At 45.7% G+C, this 16,355-nt stretch overlaps 1 protein-coding gene across 11 annotated transcripts in view; it reads left to right on the top strand.

Annotated features, from left to right (window-relative positions):
- mapk10 (mitogen-activated protein kinase 10) overlaps positions 1-15,358 on the top strand; it is a 106,906-nt gene extending 91,548 nt beyond the window's left edge. For 7 of the 11 annotated variants that reach the window (XM_029692404.1, XM_029692402.1, XM_029692401.1 and 4 more), the window contains 3 exons: positions 1,488-1,551; positions 3,689-3,766; positions 12,589-15,358. In XM_029692404.1, coding sequence (XP_029548264.1) covers positions 1,488-1,551; positions 3,689-3,766; positions 12,589-12,731 — 285 coding nt within the window. In that variant the 3' untranslated portion in view covers positions 12,732-15,358. Of the gene's footprint in view, positions 1-1,487; positions 1,552-3,688; positions 3,797-12,583 lie in introns of all 11 variants that reach the window. The other 4 variants (XM_029692411.1, XM_029692407.1, XM_029692410.1 and 1 more) reach the window with 4 other exon arrangements.
- The last annotated feature ends 997 nt before the right edge of the window (positions 15,359-16,355 follow it).

Raw genomic sequence — 16,355 nt, 5'->3', positions numbered from 1 at the left:
TCCTGTCCTATCCTATTCTCCTGTCCTATGCTATACTCTTGTTCTATGCTATACTCCTGTTCTATACTATACTCCTGTCCTATGCTCCTGTTCTATACTATACTCCTGTCATATGCCCCTGTTCTATACTATACTCATGTTCTATGCTACTGTTCTATACTATACTCCTGTCCTATTCACCTGTTCTATGCTATACTCCTGTTCTAAGCTATACTCCTGTCCTATGCTATACTCCTGTCCTATGCTCCTGTTCTATACTATACTCATGTTCTATGCTCCTGTTCTATACTATCCTCATGTTCTATACTCCTGTTCTATGCTATACTCATGTTCTATGCTATACTCCTGTCCTATGCTATACTCCTGTCCTATGCTCTTGTTCATTACTATCCTCATGTTCTATACTCCTGTTCTATGCTATGCTCCTGTTCTATGCTATACTCCTGTCCTATGCTCCTGTTCTATACTATACTTCTGTTGTATGCTATACTCCTGTCCTATGCTATACTTCTGTTCTATACTATTCTCCTGTCCTATGCTATACTTCTGTTCTATACTATACTCCTGCCCTATGCTATACTCCTGTCCTATACTATACTCCTGTCCTATACTATACTCCTGTTCTATACTATACTCCTGTCTTATACTATACTCCTGTTCTATACTATACTCATGTCCTATGCTCCTGTCCTATACTATACTCCTGTCTTATACTATACTTCTGTTCTATACTATACTCATGTCCTATGCTCCTGTCCTATACTATACTCATGTCCTATACTCCTGTCCTATGCTATACTCCTGTCCTATACCCCAGACAAGCACACCTGATTCAACTTTTCAACTAATCATCAGGCCCTCAATGAGTTGAATCAGGTGTTGTTTGTCTGGGGCTACAACAACAATGTGTTCTGCTGGGGGTCCTAGAGGGATGTAGTTGAGACCACTGGTAGAGATGGTATATCAATGATCTGTCTGCTAGCTGCTAATTTGCTGAACTCATATTTAAGGTCTCACGTGTGGCGCAGCTGTCTAAAGGCACTACATCTCAGTGGTAGAGGCGTCACTACAGACCCTGGTTTGACCCCGGGCTGTATCACAACGGGTCCTGATTGGGATTCCCATAGGGCGGCGCACAATTGGCCCAGCGTCATCCGAGTTAGGGGAGGGTTTGGCCAGGGTAGGCCATCATTGTAAATAAGAATTTGTTCTTAACTGACTTGCCTAGTTAAATAAAGGTTAAAATATAAATAAAACATATTTCTGTGTGTGTGTGTGTACCACGACATATTTTGTAAATATGGCTAGTGTTGCATATGTTTAGATCTTGTTCCATTTAATGTATAGTGCAAACTTCAAAGTGTTTTTAAGATATTATTTAAATGCTTTCATGGTACTGGCAGTGCTTAGGTGCCACTGGTCTCTTAGCCGTAGCTAAAACCGGCTTCAGCAGACACAATCAATCATCCTTGTGTTTCTCCCTCCAGCCGCCTCCTGCTATCTACGACAAGCAGCTGGATGAGAGAGAACACTCCATCGATGAATGGAAAGGTAAACATATCACATCTTTAGAGTATATACAGTTGAAGTCGGAAGTTTACATACACTTAGGTTGGAGTCATTACAACTCGTTTTTCAACCAATCCACAAATTTCTTGATAACAACTATAGTTTTGGCAAGTAAGTTAGGACATCTACTTTGTGCATAACACAAGTAATTTTTCCAACAATTGTTTACAGGCACATTATTTCACTTATAATTCACTGTATCACAATTCCAGTGGGTCAGAAGTTTACATACACTAAGTTGACTGTGCCTTCAAACAGCTTGGAAAATTCCAGAAAATTATTTCATAGCTTTAGAAGCTTCTAATAGGCTAATTGACATCATTTGAGTCAATTGGAGGTGTACCTGTGGATGTATTTCAAGGCCTACCTTCAAATTCAGTGCCTCTTTGCTTGACATCATGGGAAAATCAAAAGAAATCAGCCAAGACCTCAGAAAAAAATTATAGACCTCCACAAGTTTGGTTCATCCTTGGGAGCAATTTTCAAACACCTGAAGGTACCACGTTCATCTGTACAAACAATAGTAAGCAAGTATAAACACCATGGGACCACGCAGCCGTCATACCACTCAGGAAGGAGACGCGTTCTGTCTCCTAGAGAATAACGTACTTTGGTGCGAAAAGTGCAAATCAATCCCAGAAACACAGCAAAGGACCTTGTGAAGATGCCGAAGGAATCAGGTACAAAAGTATCTATATCCACAGTAAAACGAGTCCTATATCGACATAACCTGAAAGGCCGCTCAGCAAGGAAGAAGCCACTGTTCCAAAACCGCCATAAAAAAGCCAGACTACGGTTTGCAACTGCACATGGGGACAAAGATCGTACTTTTTGGCGAAATGTCCTCTGGTCTGATGAAACAAAAATAGAATTGTTTGGCCATAATGACCATCGTTATGTTTGGAGGAAAAAGGGGGAGGCTTGCAAGCCGAAGAACACCATCCCAACCGTGAAGCACGGGGGTGGCAGCATCATGTTGTGGGGGTGCTTTGCTGCAGGAGGGACTGGTGCGCTTCACAAAATAGATGGCATCATGAGGAAGGGAAATTATGTGGATATATTGAAGCAACATCTTAAGACATCAGTGAGGAAGTTTGGTCGCAAATGGGTCTTCCAAATGAACAATGACCCCAAGCATACTTCCAAAGTTGTGGCAAAATGGCTTAAGGACAACAAAGTCAAGGTATTGGAGTGGCCATCACAAAGCCCTGACCTCAATCCTATAGAAAATTTGTGGTGAGAACTGAAAAAGCTTGTGCGAGCAAGGAGGCCTGCAAACCTGACTCAGTTACACCAGCTCTGTCAGGAGGAATGGGCCAAAATTCACCCAACTTATTGTGGAAAGCTTGTGCAAGGCTACCCGAAACGTTTGACCCAAGTTAAACAATTTAAAGGCAATGCTACCAAATACTAATTGAGTGTATGTAAACTTCTGACCCACTGGGAATGTGATGAAAGAAATGAAAGCTAAAATAAATCATTCTCTCTACTATTATTCTGACATTTCACAATCTTAAAATAAAGTGGTGATCCTAACTGACCTAAGACAGGGAATTTTTACTACAGTAGGATTAAATGTCAGGAATTGTGAAAAACTGAGTTTAAATGTATTTGGCTAAGGTGTATGTAAACTTCCGACTTCAACTGTAGATATGTTGTAATTATATTGCTAAGGAGGCCTCTATCCGAGGGGTATATTGGCTGCGTTTACACAGGCAGCCCAATTCTAATATTGTTTTCCACTAATTGGTCTTTTGACCAATCACATCAGATCTTTACACATCAGTTATTTTTTTCCAGAGCTGATCTGATTGGTCAAAAGACCAATCAGTGAAAATCATATCAGAATTGGGCTGCCTGTCTAAACGCACGGTCCAAAGCTGGCCAACAATACAGTCTACTCATTCATTTTCTATTTGAGTTTGTATAATAACTTTTCCAGTTTGTGTGTTGCCATGGTAATTCGACTCCTGGAATGGACTAGTTGAGCAGAGGAGAATTGATTTCTCTGCTGCTATTTGAAAGATTTTTTTCTCCACAACTTTTCCTCCCTCCCTCGTTCTCTCGCTCGCTCGCTCTCTCTCTCTCTCTATCTCTCTCTCTCGATCTCACTTTCCAGAACTAATCTACAAAGAGGTGATGAACTTTGAGGAGAGGACGAAGAACGGGGTGGTGAAGGGACAGCCCTCTACCTCAGGTACTCTCAGTGCATAACCTAGTCCCCTCTGTAAGTTGAATTATCAATATAATCACTCACTGGACATTTCTTTGTAACAGAGAAATTCATCCGTACGTTGGCCACCATTCGTCTTTGTCTCTCATCTTGTTTTTCCGAGACATGTAGTGTAGAATTTGTACATGAGTAATTATATCTGTATGTAAAAGTATTGATTTAAACTGTAGATTTGGTCTTTTTTTGACCAACCATACGTGTTTTGTGTATGTACAATGATAAATCTGTATTTGAATGGTATTAATGTACGCAGTTAGGCAATTGAAAAGTAATATCTGTATGGACTAAGTGATTCATGTGCATTGATTAAAAAGGTTGCTGTCCACCTACTCTATGGAAAAGGTAATATAGGCCATATATATATATGTATATATATATATATATATATATATATATACACTGAGTGTCCAAAATATTACGAACACCTTTCTTTTATTGGGTGTCACCCCCCACACAAACACATTTTCCCCTCAGAACAGCCTCAATTCGTCAGTGCATGGACTCTACAAGGTGTCCAAAGTGTTCCACAGAGATGCTGGCCCATGTTGACTCCAATGCTTCCCACAGTTTTATCAAGTTAGCTGGATGTCCTTGGGGTGGTGGACCATTCTTGATACGCATGGAAAACTGTTGAGTGTTGAAAAACCCAGCAGCGTTGCAGTTCTTGAAACAAACCGGTGTGTCTGGCACCTACTACCATACCCTGTTCAAAGGCACTTAAATCTTTTGTCTTGCCCATTCACCCTCTGAATGGCACACATACACAATCCATGTCTCAAGGCTTAAAAATCCTTCTTTAACCTGTCTCCTCCTTCTCATCTACATTGATTGAAGTGGATTTAACAAGTGCCATCAATAAGGGATCATAGCTTTCACCTGGTCAGTCTGTCATGGAAAGAGCAGATGTCCTTAATGTTTTGTACACTCAGTGTATATTTATTAGTGTACTTTCACATCTGTACTGTAACATATGATGAATTAAAGCTGGGGTCTTTGGTCCTTGCTCTTCCAGAGAAACACTAGAATTCCTCTCGTTCTGAGCTTGCCTTCTAAGATGTCCTAAGATGTGTGATAAATATTTTCAACCCCATAAATATGTTCTGTAAAAAGTGTAGTGTAAATTCCCTTGAATGGCCACTTGAGGGCGGTGTGGAGTCATGAAGGCGTTAGTCCAGTCTAGTGCTGCTGAGAGGAAAACAACTTGCCTCGGTCGTTCTCCTCAGCTGTTTTTGGCAGAGAGCATTTTATACTGTACAAAGTCTCACTATGGAAGTTGTATTTGGGGATTGCTCAGTGTCTACAGACATCCTTGTTAGGGCTCTGTTAAGGGGATAGTGGCCTGGAAGTTGTTTAATCCGCAGTGCGATACTGTCACTGTCTCCCTCCCCCCTCCGTCTGTCTCTATGCCCCACTCTTTCTCTCTTTCCCTCCCTCTCTCTCTCTCTCTCTCTCTCTCTCTCTCTCTCTCTCTCTCTCTCTCTCTCTCTCTCTCTCTCTCTCTCTCTCTCTCCCTCCCTCCCTCCCTCCCTCCCTCCCTTATCCCTCTACCTCACTCTCCTTCCCTCTCTCCATCCCTCTCTCCTTCCCTCTCTCCTTCCCTCTCTCATTCCCTCTCTCCATCCCTCTCTCTCCCTGCAATTAAGCAGATGGGTAGCCCTAGTGCTGAGGCGAGCAGAGAACAGACGCAGTGCTGAAGAGTCCCAGACGGCAGTATTTCACAGCATTAGCAGTACCAGGCTCTGGAGCACTGCCATTCAGCAGTACTTGGCTCAGGGCTTTTATAGATCACATAGCCAGCCAGGAGGCAGAACCAACTTTAGGGTTTAGTGATAGACCACCTGTCATTCTACACAGACCCAGGTAGAATCAGGGGAAATAGAGGACCGCTTGGCTAGCACAGTGAACAATCTACTATACTGGTTGTGGATGAATGCAAATACAATGTGTTTTATGTGTTGGTTACTGTTCTTTGGCAGCATTTCTATATGGGAGGATATATGTAGAATAAAGCATTTAGGTAGACTTAGATTATTTCAGAATTTCTCCCTCCCAAAAATATATATATATTTTTTATAGATATCCAGAATTGCTTTGATATTTTGCAAAGATGATGTGTCATGTTTGACACAGGATTCTCAAATCTTAGAATGGTTTTAGATGTTTCTTTTGTCCTTGAAGAATAAACAGTTAGCTTACATTGATGTAGAAGCCAATGTGTGAGCACTGGACCCCTTCTCCTACTGCTCCGTCTCTGAGTAAACCTGCCACTGTGGGGTTGGATACAATCCATGTTTCAGCCATAAATTGTGATTTAGCCTTCTCGTTTTATTGGTGGTCAGCTGAAATGTCTCCCACTGTCCTTTTTTTAACCACCCGCCTGATAAACAGGAGATTTATGGTCCGCCTGCACAGTGGATGTTTTTTGTACAAATCAGCTCACCATTTGGTATGCTCTGGATCGAGAGGGATCGTTTCCTCTCCAGTAGATGAAAGGTGTACGTGTAAAGGACATGCGTTATGTGACACTACAGACTTAGTGACTGTGGATTATGAGGCGGTGATACACATGGCAGAATGTATGTGGATACCTGCTCATCGAACATCTCATTCTAAAATCATGGGCATTAATATGGAGTTGGTCCCCCTTTGCTGCTATAACAGCCTCCACTCTTCTCGGAAGGCTTCCTACTAGATGTTGGAACATTGCTGCAAGGACTTGCTTCCATTCAGCCACAAGAGCATTAGTCAGGTCAGGCACTGACGCAAGCAGTAAAATTTGATTTAAAAAAATAGATTAAAAAAAACCTTATGGAACAGCGGGGACTGTGAAGCAACACAAACATTGGCACAGACACACACACACACACACACACACACACACACACACACACACACACACACACACACACACACACACACACACACACACACACACACACACACACACACACACACACGATAACAAACACACTATACATACACATGGATTTAGTACTGTAGATATGTGGTAGTGGTGGAGTAGGGGCCTGAGGGTACACAGTGTGTTGTGAAATCTGTGAATGTATTGTAATGTTTTAAAATTGTATAAACTGCCTTAATTTTGCTGGACCCCAGGAAGAGTGGGGATCCAGCAATATATGGGGATCCATAATATATACAAATACAAATACTGATGTTGGCCGATTAGGCCTGGCTTGCAGTCGGCGTTCCAATTAATTCCAAAGATTTTTGATGGGGTTGAGGTCAGAGATCTGTTCAGGCCAGTCAAGTTCTTCCACATCGATCTTGACAAACCGTTTCTGTATGGATCTCTTTTTGTGCACAGCGGTGTTGTCATGCTGAAACAGGAAAGGCACAGATCATCTAGAATGTCATTGTATTCTGTAGCGTTACGATTTCCCTTCACTGGAACTAAGGAGCCTAGCCCGAACCATGAAAACAGCCACACACCATTATTCCTCCTCCACCAAACTTTACAGTTGGCACTGTGCATTCGGGCAGGTAGCGTTCTCCTGGCATCCGCCAAACCCAGATTCGTCCGACGGACTGCCAGCACTCGGCGATCCAGTTCTGTGAGCTTGTGTGACCTACCACTTTGCGGCTGAGCCGTTGTTGGCCCTAGACGTTTGCACTTCACAATAACAGCACTTACAGTTGACCGGGGCAGGTCTAGCAGGGCAGAAATTTGACGAACTGTCTTGTTGGAAAGTTGGCATCCTATGACGGTGTCACGTTGAAAGTCACTGAGCTTTTCAGTAAGGCCATTCTACTGCCAACAACGGCCATTCAACTGTCAGCAACGGGTGTGGCTGAAATAGCTGAATCCACTAATTTAGCCATGTAGTGTATAAGTCTAGATAAAACCAGTGGCTGAAATAGCTGAATCCACTAATTTAGCCATGTAGTGTATAAGTCTAGATAAAACCAGTGGCTGAAATAGCTGAATCCACTCATTTAGCCATGTAGTGTATAAGTCTAGATAAAACCAGTGGCTGAAATAGCTGAATCCACTCATTTAGCCATGTAGTGTATAAGTCTAGATAAAACCAGTGGACTGAAATAGGTGCCAGTGTCACGTCCTGACTAGTAGAGGGGGTAGTTGGGTCAGGACGTGGCAGGAGGGAGTGTGTGTTTTTTATTGTTTCATTGATTTTGGCCGTGTGACTTCCAATCAAGCACAGCTGTAGAGGGTTGTGGTTGATTGGGAGTCACACATAAGGTGCCTACTTTGCCTTGTGGGGTTGTGGGTGGTTGTTTTTTACACTGCTTGTATAGCCTGTAGAACTGTCACTGTTGTCACCCTTTTTTTGTTGTTAAGTGAATGCTCTACTCCTTTTTTGGCAATAAATGACCATGAGTATTCACATACCTGCTGCGCCTTGGTTCATTTCAGAAGACAGCCGTTACAGAACCACCCACCAAACCAGGACCAAGCAGCAGAAGAGGAGGAAGCCACAGGAAAAAAAAGGAGGAATGGACATGGGAGGACGTCCTGGATGGCAAGGGAGCCTACACCTGGGAAGAGATCCTGGCCGGAAGGGATCGCCTCCCATGGGAACAGGTGGAGGCACTCAGGAGAGTGGAGGCAGCTGGACAGAGGAACCAACGGGAATGTTTTGCTGGAACACGGTTGGGTAGGAAACCCGAGAGGCAGCCCCAAGATTTTTTTGGGGGGGGGCACACGGGTAGCTTGGCCAGGCCAGGGAAGAGCCGTAAGCCAGCTACCCGTGATTACAGGGAGGTGCGTATGAGGTGGAGGGCGCCATGTTACGCTGTGGTACGCACCATCTCGCCTATACGGACGCACAGCCCAGTTCGCCCAGTACCAGCGCCCCGCAGGTGCCAGGGCAAGGGGAGCATCGAGCCGGAAGGGGTGATGTCAACCCTGCACTCAAGACCGCCAGTGCGCCCTTTCGGTCCGGTGTTTCCCGCTAGACGCACTAGCATGGAGGTGCGTGTCTCCAGGCTGGAGAGTCCAATACCAGCCCCACGCATCAGGAGTCTAGTGCGTCAGCCCAGCCTCGCCAGTCAACAGTCACCAGAGCTGCCCGCCAGTCAACCATCACCAGAGCTGCCCGCCAGTCAACCATCACCAGAGCTGCCCGCCAGTCAACAGTCGTCAGAGCTGTCCGCCAGTCAACAGTCGTCAGAGCTGTCCGCCAGTCAACAGTCGTCAGAGAGGTCAGACTGCGCTGAACTGCCGGAGTGGCCAGACTGCGCTGAACTGCCGGAGTGGCCAGACTGCGCTGAACTGCCGGAGTGGCCAGACTGCGCTGAACTGCCGGAGTGGCCAGACTGCCCTGTTCTGCCGGAGTGGCCAGACTGCCCTGTTCTGCCGGAGTGGCCAGACTGCCCTGTTCTGCCGGAGTGGCCAGACTGCCCTGTTCTGCCGGAGTGGCCAGACTGCCCTGTTCTGCCGGAGTGGCCAGACTGCCCTGTTCTGCCGGAGTGGCCAGACTGCCCTGTTCTGCCGGAGTGGCCAGACTGCGCTGAACTGCCGGAGTGGCCAGACTGCCCTGTTCTGCCAGAGGTGCCCGACTGCCCTGATCTGCCAGGGTGCCCGGCCGCCCTGTTCTGCCAGGGTGCCCAGACTGCCCTGTTCTGCCAGAGTGGCCAGACTGCCCTGTTCTGCCAGAGTGGCCAGACTGCCCTGTTCTGCCAGAGTGGCCAGACTGCCCTGTTCTGCCAGAGTGGCCAGACTGCCCTGTTCTGCCAGAGTGGCCAGACTGCCCTGTTCTGCCAGAGTGGCCAGACTGCCCTGTTCTGCCCGAGTGGCCAGACTGCCTTCCGGCCCAGCCCGAGTGGCCCTCCTGCCTTCCGGCCCAGCCCGAGTGGCCCTCCTGCCTTCCGGCCCAGCCCGAGTGGCCCTCCTGCCTTCCGGCCCAGCCCGAGTGGCCCTCCTGCCTTCCGGCCCAGCCCGAGTGGCCCTCCTGCCTTCCGGCCCAGCCCGAGTGGCCCTCCTGCCTTCCGGCCCAGCCAGAGTGGCCCTCCTGCCTTCCGGCCCAGCCAGAGTGGCCCTCCTGCCTTCCGGCCCAGCCAGAGTGGCCCTCCTGCCTTCCGGCCCAGCCAGAGTGGCCCTCCTGCCTTCCGACCCAGCCAGAGTGGCCCTCCTGCCTTCCGACCCAGCCAGAGTGGCCCTCCTGCCTTCCGACCCAGCCAGAGTGGCCCTCCTGCCTTCCGACCCAGCCAGAGTGGCCCTCCTGCCTTCCGACCCAGCCAGAGTGGCCCTCCTGCCTTCCGACCCAGCCAGAGTGGCCCTCCTGCCTTCCGACCCAGCCCGAGTGGCCCTCCTGCCTTCCGACCCAGCCCGAGTGGCCCTCCTGCCCTCCGGCCCAGCCCGAGTGGCCCTCCTGCCCTCCGGCCCAGCCCGAGTGGCCCTCCTGCCCTCCGGCCCAGCCCGAGTGGCCCTCCTGCCCTCCGGCCCAGCCCGAGTGGCCCTCCTGCCTTCCGGCCCAGCCCGAGTGGTCCGTCTGCCAGGGTCAGCCCGAGTGGCCCGTCTGCCCGGCGCAGCTATCGGCGCCAACAAAGTGGGCGACGCCGAAGGTGGAGCGAGGTCCACGTCCTGCACCTGAGCCACCTCCAGGATAGGTGGGTTGGGGAGGGAGGGTGTAGCACAGTGCCGTCGGTGACGGCAGCCACCCTCCCTTCCCTCCCTTATTGTTTAGTTGTTAAATTTTGTTGGGGATTTTCTTGTTTTCCTTTTTTTTAGGTGCATCCCGGCGTCTGCACCTTGAGGGGGGGGTACTGTCACGTCCTGACCAGTAGAGGGGGTAGTTGGGTCAGGACGTGGCAGGAGGGAGTGTGTGTTTTTTATTGTTTCATTGATTTTGGCCGTGTGACTTCCAATCAAGCACAGCTGTAGAGGGTTGTGGTTGATTGGGAGTCACACATAAGGTGCCTACTTTGCCTTGTGGGGTTGTGGGTGGTTGTTTTTTACACTGCTTGTATAGCCTGTAGAACTGTCACTGTTGTCACCCTTTTTTGTTGTTAAGTGAATGCTCTACTCCTTTTTTGGCAATAAATGACCATGAGTATTCACATACCTGCTGCGCCTTGGTTCATTTCAGAAGACAGCCGTTACAGCCAGTACTGTTTTATATTCAGGTTCAGAAGCTCCACAATAGTATTGAGCTAATATTCTATAAGAGGAACAGGAGCTGAAGCAGTAGAACATTTGAGGTGCCGGTACTCAGCTCTGGTGAGCTTCTGCCCAAGTCGAGCGATCACTGGATAAAACTATTCTCAATGGGAGGTATTTGATAATAAGAGAACACTTTTTGTATTCCTACCTGCTTAAATAATGTTCTCTTCAGTTTTCTATGCTACTCTTTAACTAGATGTTCCCTCATCTATTTGTTTCCTGCAAATGCTTTTAGTCTACCATATCCGGCTCTGGTATAGCCTAGAATCCATCTCGGAAAACAGAACCAACTCAATCAGATTTATTTGAATCTAAAAGCCAAAGAAAGACAGAAAAGGGAAGAGAAAAATGATAGATGGAGCCATTTGCTGTGAAATGAAATGAAATAGCCCCGTCGAATCCTCTGAAGGAAAGATGAAGGACGACATCTTCTGCATATTATAATAAGAAACCGGACCAGTTTAGAACTGATTATCATCCTCTGCCATTTTTATTAAACATGTCATCTCTTTTACTTTGACATGCTGCTACTGAACACACAGAATATGAATAGGTCTTTTAGGGACCTTTAAATAGAATCTTAGTATTAGTGTCTCTGAGGAGAGAGAGGACAGTGGACCCCAGCCTTAACTTGTTCTGTTACTGTCTCTGTGGAGAGAGAGGACAGTGGACCCCAGCCTTAACTTGTTCTGTTACTGTCTCTGAGGAGAGAGCAGACAGTGGACCCCAGCCTTAACTTGTTCTGTTACTGTCTCTGAGGAGAGAGCAGACAGTGGACCCCAGCCTTAACTTGTTCTGTTACTGTCTCTGAGGAGAGAGCAGACAGTGGACCCCAGCCTTAACTTGTTCTGTTACTGTCTCTGAGGAGAGAGAGGCCAGTGGACCCCAGCCTTAACTTGTTCTGTTACTGTCTCTGAGGAGAGAGCAGACAGTGGACCCCAGCCTTAACTTGTTCTGTTACTGTCTCTGAGGAGAGAGCAGACAGTGGACCCCAGCCTTAACTTGTTCTGTTACTGTCTCTGAGGAGAGAGCAGACAGTGGACCCCAGCCTTAACTTGTTCTGTTACTGTCTCTGAGGAGAGAGAGGACAGTGGACCCCAGCCTTAACTTGTTCTGTTACTGTCTCTGAGGAGAGAGCAGACAGTGGACCCCAGCCTTAACTTGTTCTGTTACTGTCTCTGAGGAGAGAGAGGACAGTGGACCCCAGCCTTAACTTGTTCTGTTACTGTCTCTGTGGAGAGAGAGGACAGTGGACCCCAGCCTTAACTTGTTCTGTTACTGTCTCTGAGGAGAGAGAGGACAGTGGACCCCAGCCTTAACTTGTATCTGTTACTTCCTCTGAGGAGAGAGAGGACAGTGGACCCCAGCCTTAACTTGTATCTGTTACTTCCTCTGAGGAGAGAGAGGACAGTGGACCCCAGCCTTAACTTGCCTCTCTCATGTCTAGTGTGTCACTGTGATTTGTATATACGTACGGTTCCTTGTGTACTATTGGGTTGTGTTGTGACTGATTGTGTATGACACAGTAAGGGTTGTATGTGTCACAGTAATGGTTGTAGCTGACTGTGACTGTGTCTATGTATTAGTGTCTGCGGGGCTGTTAGTTCATTGTAATCCCGGCCGCCTGTTTATTCCCTCAGCACAGGTGCAGCCGTGAACAGCAGTGGTGAGAGCCTCCCTTCCCCCTCCGTCAACGATATCTCCTCCATGTCCACCGACCAGACCCTGGCCTCAGACACCGACAGCAGCCTGGAGACCTCTGCAGGACCCCTGGGTTGTTGCAGGTGACTAGCAGCCTGCCTGCGCAACCCCATGTTCTTCAGAAGGTGAAACACAATGTCCAAACAACCCAACCAACCTACCTACCAACCACTACCAACCGAAACCTGAAAAAGAACAAAAATGATTAAAAGAGAAAAAAATTCTGATATGAATGGGATGATTAAGGAAATATAGTAATTACTATAAGAATCATGATTATAAAATTTAAGCCTGCATTTTCATTCAAAAAGAAATCACAAAAGTATAACGAAAAAACTAAAATGAACTAAAGTGAAATATATTTATTAACTTCTAGTTGCTTTACTTATATCTCCCCCGTATATGGCATCAATAAAAAAAAAATACAAAAAGCTTAGACAGGCATTTTTCTGTAAAGTGTCATTAAAACTGTCTGTTCATTCCCCCAATACCTTGCAAGCGTCTGTGCTTCAGTCAATGTGGCAAGGTGTTCTCTCTTTGTTCATTACTGCACTGTACTATATAAACCTCCATTCACTTTCCCCACACCTTATGTGACGGTACTGGTATGTTTTGATAACCTCTAGGCTTGATCCTGGGGTTGTCTCCTGTATGGGGTTGACAGATAGGTGTGTTTGAATACTATTATTCCTGCAGGGGTTGGTGCTAGTGTTCCACACAGCACAGCGCCCCCTGTCTTCTGTAAATATGTAATTCTGTACAGCAGCAAGCTAGGCAGACAGACAGACAGACAGACAGACAGACAGACAGACAGACAGACAGACAGACAGACAGACAGACAGACAGACAGAGTGGGACTGATGGCCAGTACTGGAAGTTCTTCTATAGCGCACCTTGCCACATGACATCACCGCCTTGACCTTTGCCCCCCTAACCTTTGCCCCTTGACCTTTTACCTAAGTTTAACTCCTTGCCTGTTAGTCCTGCTGCATGATTACAAAAGCTAACTCTAATTATATGATAAATGACTATAGATACTTTTGTTTATATAACATAAGTAATTGAACTTTTCAACCGGAGTGGTGCTGAAACCCAGGGATGGGGGAGCTCTAGTTAATGATGGATTGCTATATATATTAACATACATACTGGGAGTGATTGGCTGCAGGAGAAGCCATTGTGACGTACAGTACTATCACTGTCATCGCTGAGTAGGATTGGGGTTCAATTCCATTTCAATTCAGTCAATTCAGAAAGTCAACTGAAATTCCAATTCTAATTCCATATTTTCATCATTGAAACACGTTCAGGAAGATTGGAATTTGGAACTGAATTTTTCAATTGACTTCCTGAATTGCCTGAATGTAAATGGCACTGACCCCAAACTTGTCGCTGAGCTGGAACCTTAAGTTCTCATTTATTTTTTGTGTTTTTGTTGAAATGAAATAATAAAATCCCTTCAGACTGCACCACCACCCACAGCCTGTCATTCCAAATGTCACCTACCCACCAACCAGGGTGGTCACTCACTCTGTTTCTGTGTCACTACTGTGGAGTAAAGAAGAGGAGAGAAGGAGACTTATATGTTTGTGTTACTATCTGAAGAACGCTTTGGTGGGGGGGGGGGGGGGGTCAAGAGGTTACCTCATAGAATAGTTTAGTTCCTCAATCGCATCTGTCATTTACATTTAAATGACTACTACTTACTGTAATGACTACTACTTACTGTAATGCCTACTACTTACTGTAATGACTACTACTCACTTACTGTAATGACTACTACTTACTTACTGTAATGACTACTACTTACTGTAATGACTACTACTTACTGTAATGACTACTACTCACTTACTGTAATGACTACTACTTACTGTAATGCCATATTTTGTCAAAAGGGAATCAGCTGATATACCGACTACCTATAAAACCAGTAATGTTAAAAAGAAGGATTTTAACTGGAATTTTATTTATTATTGATTATTTATTATTTCATAGACTGAACCTGAATAATGGGAAGTGCCTTGTTTGGAATGATGCAGTTTCCTCATCTTAGATAGACAGTAATAACAACAACACAGCAAGCATTGAAATGAAGTTGGTATCTGGTAGGGTTGAAACAATTCTGGAAACTTTCCCAGAATTCCCAGGTTTTCCAGAGGTCCTGGTTGGAAGATTCCCAGTTGGATGATTCCCTCCCTTTTCATTCCCTCCTGATCCCAGGAATCCTTCAATTTATAATCCTCAACTTCATGAAAACCTGTGAAGTTTGGGAAAGTTTACCAGAGATGTTGAAACCTTTAAGTGTCTGGTCTGTCCTGTTCAATCTGTTTCCGCATGGTGTCACTGACTGCACCTACCTGCACATAGTCACCACAACTGACCGATACCCATGTCCTCTCTACAGGAAGTACACTACAACCATCACCATGGTATCGTTGCATCTTTGACTAACTACATCATGTAGAAATTGGAACCTACTTTTTAAACACACTGGGACTGTTGTTAAAATGCAGATAAAGACTCATCATCTACATGTTTTTCCTGACCTATATAGTTACCTAGCAACTGAGCAGAATACCTTCTAAGTTTTTCTGACCTATATAGTTACCTAGCAACTGAGCAGAATACCTTCTAAGTTGTTTGGTTTTGTTTTGTATCTGTAAATGTCTTATTTGATCAGTGTCCTTACATTTCAATAAAGGGATGAAATAATCGTTGTTTGTATATTTAAAGCCTAAAACCCATATTTGTTACATATGTTACTATACCCCCTGGTGAAGGACAGTTGTGGAAATATTGAGCAATGTTTCATGCTTTTTCAACCTTATTGAATGAAAACTCCAACAGAAAATCTGTTGGACAGCAAGTGGGAGGGTTTTCAGTGGTTGAATTACATTTATTCAAATTGCGAGAGGGAGCCACACCAGCAAAGATCATTATGCACCTGGGGAAAGAAAGGGAAAGAGGGATACCTAGTCAGTTGTCCAAGCAAATGTATTCAACTCAAATGTATCTTCCGCATTTGACCCAGTGCAGAAGGTAAGTCTGAATACCAACTACTGAGAAGTGCTTAAATGAAAACAAGTAAAAAAAGGAATAGATTTCTTAAGTCTGAATCAGGACCTATGTGAATGAATACTGAACAAATATATAATCGCAACATGCAACAATTTCAACGATTTTACAGAGTTACAGTTCATATAAGGAAATCTGTCAATTGAAATAAATTCATTAGGCCTTAATCTATGGATTTCACATGACTGGGCAGGGGCGCAGCCATGGGTGGGCCTGAGAGGGCATAGGCCCACCCACTTGGGAGCAAGGCTCAGACAATCAGAATGAGTTTTTCCCCACAAAAGGGTTTTATTACAGACAGAAATACTCCTCAGTTTCATCAGCTGTTCGGATAGCTGGTCTCTCCTGCAGGTGAAGAAACCGGATGTGAAGGTCCTGGGCTGGCGTGGTTACACGTGGTCTGCAGTTGTGAGGCCGTTTGGACGTACTGCCAAATTCTCTAAAATAACGGAGGCGGCTTATGGTAAAAATGAACATTCAATTCTCCGTCAACAGCTCTGGTGGACATTCCTGCAGTCAGCATGCCAATTAAACGCTCCCTAAAAACTTGCATTGTGACAAAACTGCACATTTTAGAGTGGCCTTTTATTGTCCCCAACACAAGGTGCACCTCTGTAATGATCATGCTGTTTAATC

The sequence above is a fragment of the Salmo trutta genome, chromosome 15 (genome assembly GCF_901001165.1).
Source record: "Salmo trutta chromosome 15, fSalTru1.1, whole genome shotgun sequence".
Taxonomy (NCBI): Eukaryota; Metazoa; Chordata; class Actinopteri; order Salmoniformes; family Salmonidae; genus Salmo; species Salmo trutta.
This window is presented reverse-complemented; position numbering and strand designations above follow the sequence as displayed.